Source organism: Crinia signifera, chromosome 2 (genome assembly GCF_055691185.1).
Source record: "Crinia signifera chromosome 2, ASM5569118v1, whole genome shotgun sequence".
NCBI lineage: Eukaryota > Metazoa > Chordata > Amphibia > Anura > Myobatrachidae > Crinia > Crinia signifera.
The window spans coordinates 224,115,431-224,133,284 of record NC_139218.1 but is presented as its reverse complement, the minus strand read 5'-3'; the positions used below and the strand labels follow the sequence as shown (position 1 = coordinate 224,133,284).

General features: G+C 44.3%; 1 protein-coding gene across 2 annotated transcripts; it reads right to left on the bottom strand.

The window, feature by feature from the left end:
* Positions 1-494: 494 nt before the first annotated feature.
* Positions 495-14,658, bottom strand: LOC146060551 (myotubularin-related protein 9-like). Of its 2 annotated transcripts, XM_083173871.1 has the most exons (11): positions 14,571-14,658; positions 13,565-13,797; positions 9,181-9,340; positions 7,683-7,808; positions 6,968-7,141; positions 5,121-5,338; positions 4,656-4,817; positions 3,822-3,963; positions 3,503-3,723; positions 1,053-1,204; positions 496-964 (listed from the first exon to the last, which is right to left on the bottom strand). In XM_083173871.1, exons 2-11 carry the CDS (start codon positions 13,759-13,761, stop codon positions 879-881), a joined length of 1,638 nt encoding a protein of 545 aa, XP_083029997.1. In that variant the 5' UTR covers positions 13,762-13,797; positions 14,571-14,658; the 3' UTR covers positions 496-878. The 2 variants fall into 2 exon arrangements, with proteins under 2 accessions (XP_083029998.1, XP_083029997.1); XM_083173872.1 differs by lacking the exon at positions 6,968-7,141 and having other exon boundaries at positions 495-964.
* Between the last annotated feature and the right edge of the window lie 3,196 nt (positions 14,659-17,854).

Sequence of the window (17,854 nt, the reverse complement as noted above, 5' to 3'; positions counted from 1 at the left end):
GTGTGGTAAACTTAGGTGACCACATAAAAGGTGCTGAAATGTTGTCTACCAAGTTTCAGCTTTCAGTATTTTTTTCATGACTGCAGTGCCGCCTCACCCCACAAGTATCTTTGGACATCGGCATCCTGCAGGTGCACCTTTGGAGGGAACCTGCCAATATATCTCCCTGAATTTTTCCTATGCCAGCCCCCTGCCTTTTCCAGGCATATATAATTAGTTGAAAGTATTTACACAAATACAGACACACCCATGAGCACACCACCCAACCAGAACACTGGTCACGCCCCCTACATTATTAGGTGCTGGCCAAAACCCCTATAATTGCGCATAATAAGCCCTTGATTATTTTCAGCTCCAGGCCCATTTAGACCGTAATCTGGCACTGTAGCTGGGCAGGGGGACCACATGCTGTTTTTTAAATTGTCTTTTTTTATCTTTTGTTTTTGCACTGAGAACCATCACACGTATCTGATTGATCTGTGCCATGCTGGCGGGTCGTATGTATTTGGCTGCCATAAATTCGGCAGCCAAATACGAATAGCTTCAGGAGAATACGGCATCTTATTAAATCTGCCGTATTCTCTGTTCATATTTTCGGGCCGATTGCGGTCGATCCTAATCGTACCGCAGATCATCCGTAATTGCCAATCTTAATAAATTTCCAACTCAGAATATGCCTCTTATAGACTATTTATTTTACAAAAGTGATCATAATTATGACAGAGTTGTGAGATAGCAGCCCTTTACTGTGAAAAATAAATAAACAATTGTTTTTTTCCCCATGCCTGTCCTGTTTACGTGACTTTTGTCTGTTGTGGAAACTTTTGATACTCAGGAACAAATGTCTTTTGATAGCAGAATTTTCACTTTTCCAGTCATTAGTGGTCTTCACTTACAAGTTCCCATATTCGTTCCCAAGACATCTCTCTATGTTCTGTTGGCAGTAAGTATCGGAGGAAGAACCCTATAGATATAATTCACAAAGTGAGTAACATTCTTCTCATGAACATTCTTCTCATCAACACTCACACCAGCGTTGCTTTGGTTCTCACCTTCCCACAGTTGTAAGCTCTGTGGCGCCACTGATGGCCAGATGACTAGTGAATTTTTTTCGTATATTGGGTTTACGAGGTTCTGCCTGTGCTTGAAGTTATTAAGAACACCCCAAAGAGAATGAGTCTGCTCCTGCACTTTGTATAAATGCCTGTTGTAAAACATAGAAACATAGAATATGACGGCAGATAAGAATCTATTGGCCTATATAGTCTTCCACATTTTAACATTATGGCAACCTTAACCCTATTTTATCATTGTTCTATATAAAGATTTCCCTATGTCTATCCCAAGCATGTTTACATTTCTCTACTGATTTAGCCTCTGCCACCTCTAACGGGAGGCTATTCCACTTCTCCACCACCCTTAAGGGCCCCACACACAGCACAATATTCAGCCATTTTCTGAGCGATTTTAACAAATCGCTCAGAAAATGCCTGAAAATGCATGTAAATCGCTGTGTATATAGCCCACACAGCGATTTACATGCGCGCCCCCGCCGTTCTGAATCTGCACAAGATTCAGAACGGACCTGTCTGTTGTGCAGCGCAGGGGGTGGTGACGGATCGGATCTCAGATGTTGATCCGATCAAGGGCACTGCTCCCCCTAGTGAAAGCTTCTGCCTGCGCCTATCATACACGTCACAAAAAGCACCGGCTCCCGCAGCATGGCTGGGTGAGTCCTTCTCCTCGCTGCTTCTCCTGTCACACGGCACTGCAGCATTGCCCTTCCCCTCTGCCTTCCCAAGACAGAGCACTCAGAGTCTCCCGCCCACCCTTTTCCCCTCATAGCAGCCAGCCCGCCCGCCCAGCAGGCATGGGCAGAGGCTAGAGCAGATCTTCAGTGTCAAGTTTGTGAATGCGATGTGTGCTGGGGAGAGGTATCATATGTTAATATGTGCTGGGGAGTGGGGCCATGTAAATGTGTGCTGGGAAGGGGGTTGGGTGACATGTAACTGTGTGTTGGGGTGTCATGTCAATGTGTAAATGTGTGCTGGAGACGAGGGGTGTTATGTAAATATGTGCAGTGGAGGGGGTGACATGTAAATGTGTGCTAGGGTGTCATGTAAATGTGTGCTGGAGAGGAGGGGTGTTATGTAAATATGTATATATATATATATGGGGTGAGGTGGCTGCAGATGTCAATAATGTGCATGTTCCCTGGCTAATGTCGGCTAGTCAGAGTACATGTGCTGGGACTTGTAGTTGTATAGATACTTATATGGTGCTGCGGAAACTTTGTCACCTTACAAATAAAAAAGTCAATAATAAAGAATAATACAGTGTGTGTGTGTGTTTATATGTACAGTTTGTGTGTTTGCACTAGACGCCTATGTTTAGGAATGGGGACCCCTATACCACAATATATATATATATATATATATATATATATATATATATATATATATATATATATATATATATATATATATATATACACACATACACAGTGCAGTTTGATGGCATGTACGGCTGTGACAGTAGTGACAGATTTGAAATCTCCCGTGCTGAATCTCCCAATTTGAATCTCTGACACAAATCTCTCTGTGGGCCTTATTTTGGTTCATTCTTTCTGACAAAATCCTTCTTAGATGGACAAAACCATGTGCACTGCAGGGGGGGGGGGGCAGATGTAACATGTGCAGAGAGAATTAGATTTGGGTGAGTAATTTTGTTTCTGTGCAGGGAAAATACTGACTGCTTTATTTTTACACTGCAATATAGATCTCACTTTGAAGTAAAACCCCACCCAAATCTAATTCTCTCTGCACAAGTAACACCTGCCCCACCTGCAGTGCACATGGTTTTGCCCATCTAAGAAGGATTTTGTCAGAAAGAATGAACCAAAATAAGGCCCTGTATGTGGCTCATTGTCTGAAATGAGCCACAAGAGTGAAATCTCTTGTGCTGAATCTCCCGTTATGTATCTCTGGCACACATCTCTGCGTATGTAGGGCCCATTACTTAGAAGTAATTTTTCCTCAAATCTCCTCTGAACCTACCTCCCTCTAAAATGAATACTATGTAGTTTGGGCCTGATTCTGGTTCAATCACAAAAGCAAACTCTCTAGTGGACAAAACCATGTGCACTGCAGGTGGGGCAGATATGTGCAGAGAGAGCTTGATTTGGGTGTGGTTTGTACTTAAAACTCATATCTATATTGCAGTGTAAGAATAAAGCAGCCAGTATTTACCCTGCAGAGAAACAAAATAATACCCAAATGTAACTCTCTGCACATGTTACATCTGTCCTTGTCTAAGTTAAATTAACAATTTTGGCTGATGAAAATGTATAACACGTATCATTACACTTCATCTTGTAATAAAGCTGCAGTCAAAGTAAAGAGACTAAGGCATGAAAGTGCTGTTTACTTTCAGTCTTAATATGTTTTAGGATTTATCATTAACTATTGTGCTCTTATTCAATATTCCTCTCGTGTCCACTTACCTTTCCTTTTCATTGTTGCACAAGAAGGTTCCGTACTCCGAGCTGTAGGCATGTGTTGCCAGTGTACACAAAAACTTCTCATTGAACTCCAGTGACCTAGGAAACTGTAGGGTGAGCTGCCAGCAACAGTCCAAGAAAAGCAGAAAGTTGGGTGACTCTTGCTGAGAACGACGTTGTGACCACCCAAACCTGGCACAGCGAAAATGAAATGGGTGCCCAGCCTGCAAAAAACAGAAAGTGTGCAATTACTAAACTTCAAGTGCTCAACTGCACAAACAATATATGGGTGTATTGTGTGAGAACACAACAATGTATCTACCTGTAGCCATTCCCGCTCAATTAGATCCTGGAATCCAGACATTGTGCGGCAGTCGGGGGACAGGATAAGCTGAGCAAGGGATGTCACTAGCAGCGTGTTGTCAGCCCCCTCTTCCCCATGTACAAGAACACATGTACCCTCCCTGCAAGTAAATAAATATATGCAAGTAAAATAAATGACATGGTAGCTAAACCTTTCAAAGCATAAAAAGGCAAAAAGTTAGTGTGTTTGCTGGCAATGAGAAGCTTTTTTGTTGTGCCATGTACATCAAGGCGTACCACAGGCAGTTTGCACATGATAAGCCTATTTTACATGGATCTCTATAGGACACTCATATGTATAAGTTTATAATTTGAATTAATAATTGTACCCATTTTTTTTGTTTTCTGTTATGGGGCCTACACAACGGGCGATTTCAGGGCATTTTCTAAGCAATCTGACTTAATTTAACTAGATTGCTTCGAAAATGCCCCTACATTGCTCTGTTTGTAGGGGCCATAGCCCCTAAGATCCAGCATGCAGGATAGAACTAGTTAGATCGAAGGTCAGGGTCAGTGTTCTCACCGGAGAACACTGGTCCTGACAGATCACTCACCATACATAGCTGACACATCACTGTGCAGCGCTGTGTGCTGAGCGATCTAGCATCACTCAGATCGTTAAGCAAAATCTGTACATGTGTAGGCCCCATTAGTCCCTGGCATTTGCTTTATATTTCCATCAAATAAGCACCCAGCGCCCATCTCTGCCTCCATCACCAGACTGTCCCTATTTCATGTACTCTTTGTGCATCCATTTCTCACTGCTGTCTGTACAATGCTACAGACACCTCACCTCTCTATGCATTGAGCAGCCAGGCCTGCAATACTTAGGGCTTCTTTGACATGGGACAGCCAACAGGAAGACTGTAACCTGCTGATCCAACGACTCACACCAAGATAGGGATCGTAGCATGCATCAACCAACCGTGTCAAGCTGCTCTGCAGCACATGTCCCCTAAAGATACAAACATGAATAAAAATAGCATGCCCCTCCTCAGAATAAAATTCCTGATTTTTTGACACCAAATGTAAAAAACAAAACACTTTATTTTAAAAGTTCACATTCCACTTAACCATAAAAAGATAGCGATTGCTACTCGGTGAATCATGGCGAAAAAAACCTTCAAATGTATTCGCCATCTGGTCATTGAATAGGGTGATTCACCGGTTTTGTCAGAAATTCGCCAAACAGCACAAATTCGCCATAAAAACCTGGTGAATCAGGCTAATTGAATACCGCCCATTGTGTTGGACGTACCTCCCTAACGGTCGGTGGAGCACTCTCCATTTGGGGTATCTGTCTTTACTCTCACTGCCACCACCTGCACTCCTAGCTTGTTTGGCATCTTGTTCAGTTCGTATGTCAATAATAAATCCTTGTAGCTGCCCAGTTAAAGAAGAATTGAGCAGCGTCTCATCTTCAGCACACCAACGACGGGTAGGACCAACCAGGGGCTGTGCAGAGCGTAACAAAACCTGAGGTACATGGGGGGAGGAAACAAAATGGCAGTAATGGAATGACAGAGAGGAAGCAATGTTTTATTTAGCCACCTGTAGATATAGTATAGGAGACTGATTTTGTGGGCATTTTGTCAAATGTGTGTCAGACACCTGATTCTCTCCAACTCCTTAATGCTGAACAACTAAGCACCTAATGTTGGGTACACACTGGAGCGATTCCCATGGCCGTGGGATAACAATATAAGGCATACACACTGACCAATATCAGTCAGTACCGCACAACCCCTCCGCCCCTCCCTCCCGCTCCATACATGCAGTAACTGACAAGGGGGAGACTCTCTAAAGCAGAAATACGGCAAAAACACCGTTATCTGGGCTTTTACCGTATTTCTGTATGCTCTATGGCCCTTCCGCAGTGGCAGCGCTGCGGAGGGAATCGCCAGCAAAAGCTGGCGATTACCTGTTGAAGCCTATGGGCTTCTTTCTGCAGCTCTACTGTGAGGGATCCATCACGGATCCCTCCCGGCATGCCCCCCGCCGTCCCCGTCACTCTGTCACAGACCTGGAAAACCAGTGCCGGCACCACATCGCAAGGGACAGCTCTTATCGCAAGAGCTGTCCCTTGAATTACTAAGAATGTGGTGGCTGGCGAAGGGGGGCGATAATGGGCAGCGGATGTTAGAACATCCCACCCTAGATTGTTAGATTTAGTCTGGGCAGCCAATTAGGGGGGGACTGCGGGTACTCTATTCATGGGCCCAGATAGAAAGAGGGTCCAGGACTGGAGTATAATTTTTCATAAACAAAGCTCATTTCCCTTGAGGCAATGTAGAGGTTGAGTAGTGCAGACACCAGTCTCCCCAGGCATTCCAGATGTTCAAGAAAGGGAATGGGAACCCTGCCTAGTGTCAGTCCTGGGCCCCACAATTTCTGATGGCAGCCCTGCATTGGGCTGCATGTACAGACATTGGGGGAGTTGTTAATGACTGGCAGCCGTGTACATCGTTAATTATATTGACTGTACACACTTGACGATATGTGCGCTATATCGTTGAGCAATATCGTCCATATCATTAGGTAAATATCGCCCAGTGTGTACCCAGCTTAAGTCTTATTCTGACACTCTGAAAGAACGTTGTAGCTATGTTGACTGGAGGCAGAAATGTTCCTCTAATATTGAGTTATAAAAATAGAATTTGAGAATTTTATATGTAATGAGATTTATGATAATCGTAAATTGGTCAACACTGAATACTTGTTTAGGGACAAGAACATTCTTATAATCTGTGCCTGTGTCTGGATATTAGGATACTTGGTGACTTACTGCCAAGCACTAAACAAAAAGCATGCAGGGTAAATGACATATTTGTATAATTAATTGCAATTGTTTAAAAAAAAAAAAAAAAAAAAAATTATGGGATACTGTATGTAAGCTTCCATAAAACACGCCATGCAGACACATACAGTAATACTAATACTGCACGTTTATTTCCTGACAGGACCAGAAGAGAAATGGCATATTGCAGTCCTTCAACAATAAATACGTGGACATTATTGGAGTTGAAAATTCTGTCACCTGTCAGAGAAACCTGGATTAAACCCTTAACATTGGTGAGAGTAGAAACTGTGCCTTGTATAACATACCATTCTGTTGGTCTGGTGGTAGTAACTCAGTATGGGAAATCTGTGGCCTTGTCTGAACGCTGCAGCCCGCCTTAGAGTCTCATCAGAACAAGATGCAGGCACAATTACCTTTGCAGGGTAACTAGGGCAAACCTTAAAATGTTCATTTACCTGACTCAGTCTCCAAGAGTCAGTCTGGGAAGAGACACACATTAAACAGTTACATCACAGTTACTAATGCGGATAACATATTAGTTTGTCATAATAGCATTAAAGAACCACTAATGCCAATGAACGTGTAGGAAATCCATACCTCCCAGCTGTCCTGATTTATGCAGGACAGGCCCAAGCTATTGGCAATCTCCCACCTTCCCGATAGGGACAGCCTTGTCCATGGGAAAGTTGGGAGGTTTTCCTATACACAATCCACGTGTGTACACATCAATGGAAGGGAGTGCAGGGCAATCTAGCACTTTTCAGATGGTATGCGTACAGTGCATGTAACCGTAACATAAGGCAGAACACTACTTAGTAGGCATGATACAGGCATACAGTATCTCCATTCCAAACACATGGATTAGAAATATTACCAGGTGTGCAGCAACATTTCCCGCTGAACATGACACCTTGCTGCAGTGGCCTGATAGAGAGCTCTGGTTGGAATACACCCTCCAGTATGCTATTCAGTTCAGTAATACTCAGCCTCAGATATGTTAGGGTAATGTAATCACTTTACCTGCTTTTTAAGTTTGTGATAAAAGTTTTCCATTGTGTCTCTTGGCCATCCTTTCCCTAACTTGCATCCCGCTGGTCTGAAGAAAAATGGGTACCTGAGAGTAATGGAGTCCACTGAGGAGAGAGCCTGCGAGCATGAAATATAAGAGCCTTAGGATGATTTAACTATTTCAAACACATACAGTACAAGGCAAATCCAACTATGAACTTATAATTATCTGAAATAAGAATGTAGGGAATTCCATTGAGGTCAGTCAATGGAACTCCCTTCAGCCAATGAGGTGCCCCTCATTGGCGGAGCTCGGCGGCTGATTAGCTTTGCGGGTCTCCATAGACTCCCTATGGGCGGTTCTTGCCATAGAAGCCCATGTTAAGAGTTTAACATGGGCCCCTATGATGGGAACTGGCAAATCACCTCGACCATAAAGTTAATTGGGTTCACATTTGAGTTTGTGTAAACTTGCAGCTCCTCATGTCCGCTGGTACCAGTTACTCGGTTTGTATTTTTAACCCTTGGATTGCCTACATGGAAACAAGAGGATGTGATCTACACTGGACTAGGTTATTATACATTTTTTTACAGGTCCCTATTGAATTATTCTGCTGGACATGGGGATGCGTGTATGTACTGTAGGTATTTAAATAAAGTTGTACTTTAAATGGTGTCGGTGTCTTTATTTGAGTATTGGTCATACTGTGGAACCACAAGTCCTAGAGGACCATTTAATGCCCCGCATGCAGGGACTTTTGGTTCTCTAAGTCGCTGAATGTGATGGAGGCTATTCTGGGACGTATACTTTACCAGCACAACCTAATAATATTTAATTTATTCTATTTTTACACAAATCTATCAACCCAACACCCATCGCTCAGGGGTGCCGAGGATAGCCCCATGCTTCAGTCCTGGATGGGGAGACCTGTGGGGGGGGGGCCTTTATTGGGGGATCCCCACTCCCCCTGGGTCCCTGGCCAGGGCTGATATGTCATAGTGATTATGCTTTGGCCGAGGGAGCTTGTATTAAATAGTCTCTCCCGGCTGTGGTATTACACCGCTGACCGTTGGAGTCCGGTGCTGGTAACCTAAATACGGGGGACCTCTACTTTTTTTGACCCCCTTAATTTTGTAACCAGGACAGATCTAACAGTCCAGAGCTGGGTTTTTTCTTAAATATAAGGGACCTTATGAAAAACTGCACTCTATTACTGTACATTTGCAATTTTTTTTTCCAATGTGAAAGCATCTTGCGGTTTACAGTAAATGTGTGATTTTTTTCGCCCCAAAAATTGCATGTCTTCAAAAATCGCACCCTATTACATGTCCCCCCTGATGTCTGGTCAGCACTTCTAAATTCCTTTGTTTAGTATCTATTTTTGAGGGACGACTGGTTTTGTGCAGCTGCAGTCCAGTACTATAGGATATTTTATATGTTTCTACACACATACCAGCAAGCGCCTTCTCTGCATATCATTTGTAAACCATAAACTACACTGTCACTGACCTGCACAGAGCGAGCAACATTTAATGTCTCCTCCATTCCGGGTATCTCTAGCTGAATAACCCGCAAGTCTTTACATCTCAGGGTAACAATGCCGGAGCTGCTTCTGCCTTCTCCATCTTGACTACTCTCCTTGCCCTTAAGCATGCCCATGTTCTGAACACTACAGGAAGAAATAGCGCATTAGTAGCCAGATGCAGGCTTTTATCTTTGTATTTTATACAATAATATATAATATAAAACAAGGTATATTCAGTGTTTCTTAATGTATATCTGTTATTTGCTATGTGGTAGGCAGTTATTATTCTGATTTTCACAAAGTCAACATGGTCGAAACGCCAGCAGTAAAAATTATGTCGACATTATGACTGTTATCAGTCACAATGCTGACAGTATGTTAGGTCTTAAATGTTCATTGGCGACATACGTGATTTATATATGTATTTATTAACAGTTCCTTATATAGCGCAGCATATTCTGTTTCTCTTTACAAGACAGACAAAGGTATGAGGGCCCTGCTCGCTATCTACAGATTGTATCTATACACAGCAGTATGGATAGTGTAATAGTTAGCATTACTGCCTCACAGCACTGAGGTCATGGGTTCAATACCCACCAGGGCTTTAACTGTGCGGAGTTTGTATATTCTCCCCGTACTTGCGTGGGTTTCCTCAGGGTACTCCGGTTTCCTCCCACAATCCAAAAATATACTGGTAGGTTAATTTTCTCCCATAAAATTAACCCTAGAATGTCTGTGTGCGTGTACATGTGGTAGGGAATATAGATTGTAAGCTCCACTGGGGCAGGGACTGATGTGAATGGTCAAATATACTCTGTAAAGCGCTGCGGAATCTGTGTGTGCTATATAAGAAACTGTGAATATATATATATATATATATATATATATATATATATATATATTATAACAATATCAAGAGCATCAACATTGCATACCACACCCTGCTGCTCTGTCCTGATGGCAACATTGCAGTTGAATGGACAATTGTAATTATCCCTGCTATGTACTATGTACTAAGGGGCCGATTCAGACCTGCTCGCTAGGCAGTGTATATTTGCTGGCTAGCGAGCAGATAAATGTCACCCCACCAAACGCACGTCCCCCTCCCCACCAAGCAAATACCTGCACTAGCATGCGAGCGGAGGTGTACACTTACACATCCACTCACATGTGGCCACACAGAGGAGAAATCATTCAATAGTCGCTCACCATCGAATTATTTTTCCAGCCTTCACTCTGAACAGTTTATGCTTACTCTTCCGATGGCCGCTATCCCCCGAATTGGGGGATTTGTGACACCAGCCAATTGCCCCAAGGATTATGGGCACACCTGCGTTCACAGGGGTACGCCTACCATTTTCATGGGTATGCCTATTAAACACTGGGCGGTCCCTTGCATCTACCCCCTGCTTGCCCATCAGCAAGCGAATGCCCCGGCCAAAGGTGTTTGCTCCGGGCGTATGCGCATATTTGTGCATGTGCAAACCCCCACCATCAGCTAGGGTAGCGAATTCGGCTCTGAGCGATCGGGTCTGAATCACCCGCTAAGAGTAAACTAGGTGTTTGATACATAGGAGTCTTAGGGGTAAATTTACTACAGCTTTTAAAAATGAAAAGAGGTGCTGTTGCCCATAGCAACCAATCAGATTCTGTCTACCATTTTCTAGGATGCAATAGAGCCTGCTTTCATTTTTAGAAGCTTTAGTAAAATGACCCCTTCAGGCCCATACAATGTCACCCCGTGCTGCATGATGTAGTTTAGCACAGACCGCTCAGCACACATTGCTGACATATATGCTATGTATCAGCGATGTTTGCTGAGCATTCTTTGCTGATCAGTGTTCTTTGAATAACTGCCTAGATTTTAACTACACATGGTCGCTATCTAGTCAGGCAATGGCAACACCGGGACCGTGCATCGCCGTCACTCGGAAGCACACACACAGAGCAATCTGTGCTTCATTTCTAAGCAATCTAGACAGATGGCTGGGCTAAACCCACTCTGCGTGTATGGGCCTTTAGTTCCCGTTGATAATAATTTGGACTGAAATCTGCAGTACTAATTAGTCTTCTGCAGGAGAGCTCTGTGATATTATGGTAATTTTTTTACTACTGTCAATGAAGTTAACAATAAACATGGTCAGACATATTGATAGCTTTTGATATTTGGAATTTTGAATATGAATATTCTGATAATTATTCTCCGATGAATTCACTCTAATTTCTTATAAGCCTTTCACATCTCACAAATAACCTGTGTCTGACCCAGGTTGTTTCCAGGTCTACGTGCGGTGTGAAAGGGCCTTGATGATGTCAGCCACAGCTTATTGCTGTCTCACGGTGGGCAATCTTGCATTGCAAATGCCGGGTTGCTCCCAGGACGGACCCATGTCCAAATTCCTGGTGTGACCCAGCATCTGCGATGTGAAAGCGGTACAGCCATTTGAATTGTAGGAAGCTTCTCACGACCGGCCTGCGCCTAAGCCGGGGTCCCTCCTCTGTCCTCTGGGTGACAGCAGGAAGGGGAGACACTACCAGGCAGTCAGTCACACAGTGCAAACGCAAGATTTCCAGAAGGGGGTTTCCAGAGGGGCGGAGCAAAGCATGGAGATGGACACTTAGGTGACCCAGTATATGCCGGGTTAGTTAAAGTATTATAGACAGACCAAATGTATATAAATAATAATAATAATAAAAAAAATATATATATATATATATATATATATATATATATATACACACATACATACAGGCGTCAACAGCAGTGTAGAAGATCCATGGGCATGGCAATGTATTGGGGCCCCTACTGATCCTCCAGCGGTAGGGGTGGGGGAAGCTTTGATGTCCCACGGGTGGTAGGGGGTATTATATCAACCGCTCAGCATGTAGGGCCTGGATCAGTAATTTCCACTAATTACCCCTTTACTGCACAGATGGTGGAATATAAGGTGGGAGAAGGGGGCATTGGGCTGAATGAAGGGGCCCTGATACATAACTTTACAGGGTGGTAGAGGATGTTTAATATGCAGAGGAGGGGTGTATAGTGGAGTAGCCTTATTATTCATAATTTTATGGTGGGAGGACAGCTTGCTTGACTGCAGATATCTCCAGTTCCCTGAAATAGATCTTAGATTTTAATGGAATTAAAAACTAGAGAATCTCACCTACCAAATGGTACTGGGGACTAGGGGATCAGAGTTCAAGAGGCAGAGCAATTTGCCAACGAGTATATAAAACTACATACCAGGTGTGTGGAGCTGGAGCAGTAACCAGCTGCTGGAAGGCTGATATCTCTAGTTCTGGGAAAAATAGAGACAAACTACTAATATCCATCAAAGGGGGAGAGTCCCAGCTTTCGGAATATACCCTCAGAAAAAGTCAGACAGAATCTGAAATATCTGACTGGGAAGAGCAATTAACAGGCTTGGATGGGGACTACTGCTTTGAAGTCAGATATCTCCAGTTCCCAAGGGCCGATTTTTAAAATTCTTGTACCCATGGAAAGAGGTGACCCTCAGCTTTCAGACTAGGGCCCTTAGACGCCTGGGGGGGTGTTTATGGGTACTCAGAACCCCCCCCTGCGTGCGCTACAGGCTCCGCCTCCACTGCCGGCTCCACTGTGGTCTCCAAGGCTCCCTCTGTGCTCCGCCTCCACTCTGCCTCCATCCATCAGCCGGCCAGTCCCCCGCCCAGTGCTGTGCACCACTCGGCGCTCATAGTCACAGCCGCCTGTCACTCAATAGAGTCTCTATTGTGACAGGCGGCTGTGACTGTGAGCGCAGAGCGGGGCACATAGACAGTCTCACAGCAGCCAGGTAGCCCGCATCGGCGCTTCCCCGCATCCAGATCCAGCCACAGGATTGTCGGCGGCAGCAGCAGCAGGCTGGCTGAAAGAGGCGGAACTGAGTTCCAGCTTCAATTGGAACTGCCGGAACTCAGTTCCGGCGTGTTCCAGACCACTTTAACCCCTGCATATAAGTCATTTTAAAAGATTCCTCTCAGATGTAGCAGTGCACACCCATACTTCTAGGTGCCACGTTCACAATCTCTTTTCACAATCTCTCCATATATGGAACTAGACACGCCCTTTAAGTGGCGCATGACACGCCCTCTCAATGGGGCGCTGTGCAAAATTCTACTACCAACTATAATCTCCCTGAAACTAGTTTTCAAAAGAAGGCAAGTATGACTTTAGCACAATGCCACAGTCTACGTCACTGCATATGGGAGGGGACTCACGTGGAATCTGCACATGAGACCCCCTCCTCTCTTAAACCACTTTGGCTATATACTTAAAACTCAAAGAACTTACATATTACATATTGTGCACACAAATATAATACTTATTTGAAGCTTTGATATATTTACCTCTTCTCTACTGAATCCACAGCACAGTGCAGAAGCCATAAGTCACATTTCTCCTGTCGCTTCCCTTCCACGGGGTAGGCAGAGAGTAACAAATGATGGCTGCTGACACACAAGGTCCCGGTCACTGGAGGCCTTAGGGGGATACTCACCCGTACATTCTCCACTTGTGAACTCTGGATGAGATGTGCAAGCTCCATGTAGTAGTAGAGGTAGTGTGAGAGAGGTGCCTATCACTGGACAGAACATGGACATTAGTGCATATTACATATAAGGGTAAATGAGGAAGACACAGATGTAGGAAGGACAAAGGGATAAAAGTAATTGCCTCTGTACAGGATTTGGGCGACTCTGCCCGTTTTAGTAAAGCAGCAATCCTTTACAAGGGAATAATGTGCACATAACCTTCAGCTGTCTGTACATTTTAGGAACCGTCCCAAGATTTAAAGATGTATTCTTTAAAATATCCCTAGTTTCCTTCATATTGTATATACTGCATGCATTTGTTGCTATATCTTGGGGGTTATTCAGGCCTGATCGCTGCTCCGCTAAATTGCAGAGCCCTGCGATCCAGTATATCCCACACCGCCAAACTGAAATCCCACCCTGCGAATTGCTTTAGCGGAAATTATCTGGATTGGTGAATTGCTGCAAAACCATTTGCAAGCCGCTCCCCATCAAATGATGTTTCCAGTGTGTGTAGTCTGTGTGTAACCTACTCGGCAGTTTCTATGGGAACAGGTTGATAGGGGCGGGAGATGACATCACGCGACTTCCCTTCAAACGCCTGGGCATGTCTGCGTTTCCCTGACACTGAGGGTTAATGTTAAGAGCTCTGAATGTTAATAACAGTACACATTAGATTACTAATAGTCAGGGTGGAGATTGTTGGTTAGGAATGTCCCACTAGACAGCATTCTGTATAAAGTGCTTACTTGGATCAGCTCAGAAGTACCCCAGACAATACTGGCAATTATGCATGTGTAGCGAGACCAGCTGCGACCCTTACCTGCTCTCCGTTACACTCTTCTCTCAAAATAGGCGACGACTTGTCACTGAAGATCTTGCAGAGGACAGGAGGGAGGAAAGTGGCTTGCTACAAGGAGGAAGTTGTGGTTCTTGTGACATGGAGGTGAAAAAAAAAGTCTGCAGATTAACCCTGTGCTAATTGAATCCTAGATATTTTGACATAATCAGTTATACTGACTCTCCCCAGAGCATCGCATATTGGGCCCAATTCAAACCTGATCGCTGATGTGCGAAATAGCAGCGGCCAGCAACAGGGGCGAATTTAGGGGTCAGGCCACCCCTAGGCACAACATTTTTGTGCCCCCCCCCTATTTTAATGTAATCATATATGTATATACATTGTTATTTATTATTTATATATTTCATTAAAATTTAACTCTAGCCCACCTTAATATTTTTTTAAGCACTCTGGGCTGCTCACTGTACAGATGACCCGGAGGGAGGCACTTATTAGTACAGTGATTAGCAGTGTCTCCGTCAGACTCTCTCACACTGTGACTGACTGAGTGCAGGGAGGATCTGCGCGCCGCTCAGCTGTTGGATACACAGCCAATAGACTGTGTGTGTGTAGAGTAGCCAATGGGCGGGCGCCGGCAGCAGTGAGCCTGAGCCATTTCCGGATACACAGGGGGACCGTCGGACCCAGCCACTAAGTGGTGATGTAATGTGCATGGCAGAGTGGGTGGGCAGTGGCGGGTGACGAGCGGCGCTGCCGCCAACATATGATAATTCATGGCGGCGGCGCTTGTCACTCGCCGCTGCCCACCCGCTATGCCATGCTGCTATTTAACAGAATTTCAGCCTGCCTGCCGCCCTTAAATGGTGCCGCCCTGAGGCCGGTGCCTCACGGGCCTAGGCACAAATCCGGCCCTGGCCAGCAAACAGGAAAATGCTGCCCGCTATAGTGAAATCTCACCTTGCAAATGAATGTGCTCACTGTGTAGATATCTGTGCATGGCTAGAGAAGACTTTGCAGGGGAGCAAATATGTCAGAATTCATTCGTAAGATGTTCACCATCAAATGATTTTTACACTGTTCAGTGTTCACTACTTATCACAGGTTCAGAGTAGTCAGCGTCTCGATCAGGCTGATTTAATCTCAGCCGCTGAGTAAGTCTGGAGATGACGTCACACACCCTTCCCTAAACTTCTTTAGCTGCATTATCGTAGGCATGCCTATCCTTTTTCTGGCATGCCTGGGTTTTCTTGGCACTCCCATGAAATAGCGGTTACCACCCCCAGACTCCGGCTTCCTGTCAATCCCATGCTAACAGCTAGCAAAGGGAAAAAGTAGCAGGATTTCCGCGCTAGCAGTCATCATGCATGCGCATTGCTGCCCAGGCGCATTGGCAGTGTATCGATAATCGGGCTTTTTGTCATTTATATACAATACATATTAAGTGATATAAATACAGATATAAATACAGGTTAAATATATACACCATATAAAAACAACAATGTGAATGATCCATTAGGCACATGCCTAGGAACAGCGCTTGTTTGAGGGGACAGCACTCAGATACTTGTGTTGGTCCTGTCAATCTGAAATATTCCCACTGTACTATATGCATCTTCAGTGGAGTCTAAATGGGTATGACATGCACATAAATGTGCTACTAAGTAAATAAGTATGTAAAATAAAAATAAGAGTGTTTTTCTTATTATTCTCCATTGGCTATCATTGGATGGAGGGGAAATCCTTATTGGTGCATCTAAGGGTGCCATCACCACTAAATTCGACCCTTGTGTCAGAGGTAATTTTCTGTGTGCAAAATGAATACGCCATATCTATGGGGGTTATTGAAACCTGATCACGGCTATGCAAGGCAGCGATTGGCTTGTGAAAATCACACCGATCAGCAGCCAGCTGCAAATACATATGCAAATCACTCACCATTCAATGATTTTCCCAGTCAGTGAGTAAGGTGTGTACACACGGTACTTTTTGCCTTCCGATGTTGACGATATAGTCAAGATCGGATCGGAATCGGATGCAGATCGCAAGGGTTTTAATCCTTCAGATCCCGATCCGATTCCGATGCGCGTTCACGTATCGCAAGGCAGAAAGTCTTGTCTGCCATGACTATATAGTGCAGATCTGCACTATGTAGTCAGACTTGTATGCAAATCGGATGTGCCTTCAGATACTATCCACGATCCGATCTGATCCCTTCGTGGATAGTATCTGAAGGCACATCACCATTACACAGAACCTACACAGAACCTACTCTGCCTGTGTGATAGAAACAGGCTAATTGATAACAGAGCTGATGTCACACATCCTCCCTGAAAACATTTGAGCATGCGTTTTTCTTACATCCCACCTCCCCCCCCCCCCCCCCCCCCCCCCCCAAAAAAAAAATATCTGGTTACCACCCACAAATACCGGCTGCGAGGGAATTGCGAATAAAAAAATTGTGCTGATTTTTGTCGCTGCACGCTGTTGCACACACATGCTGCGGCCCGGATGCATGCGCAGCCGTTCGATAATCGTCACTGTGCACATTTTCACAGCAGCGATCTGGTCGGCATAACCTAGTGTACAAATTGGTTTGCACGAGGCCCTCTATATTTGCAGAAAAGCAGAATTAGGTGCCCCCAACCTCTGTCTTCACTCCACAGGTACTAACTAACCCCTTGATTCTTACTTAATGTTGAGAGGGGGTGGGATGGGATGGCATCTTCTATTCTTTGGATTGTGAAGCTTGTATGTAATTTCATCTCCATCTCATTATCAACATTCTGGAACTGGCACCATTACAAGAATTTGCTAATGGTATCTGATCAGACCACAGGGAGCAAAGCCGGGCCTGGATAACATAGTTGTTGCGACCTAATCGTGGAAGGGGCATCAGTGCAATCAGCCCCCCAAATTAAAAAAACACACATTATCATCTATATGTCTAGTGTCCATGTGACTTTGAAACACTGCCATCTGTTGGCAATAAGTGAAACTACATCTACTAGCTTTCGAAGCATTAGCTTTGAGCAGGCTTACTAGTTATTTATATTTCCTGTGCTGGATTGTGTGTAGATTAGATTCTCTGATCTACCTTGCCAAGATTTCTGGAAGTTCAACTTCTGTATATTTGTTCCTGCAAACTGAGGAACTTGCACTACTCCAAGGTAACCTTTCTTTATTTATCTGGGATTGTCTGGCATTATTAACACTCTGGACTATGAGTTATTGCCTGCTTTATTATTTATTAGTCTGAGACTTTATTTACTATTGGGGATATTGCTGAAAGTAACTAATCAGATTCT

Excerpts from the sequence above, each read along its gene's own strand:
- LOC146060551 (XM_083173871.1), bottom strand. The coding sequence starts at position 13,761 with ATGGAGCTTGCACATCTCATCCAGAGTTCACAAGTGGAGAATGTACGG. Across the intron at positions 9,341-13,564 it reads GTGGATTCAGTAGAGAAGAG|TGTTCAGAACATGGGCATGC; the intron begins GTAAATATATCA and ends TTCTTCCTGTAG. Across the intron at positions 7,142-7,682 it reads ATCACAAACTTAAAAAGCAG|ACTGACTCTTGGAGACTGAG; the intron begins GTAAAGTGATTA and ends GTCTCTTCCCAG.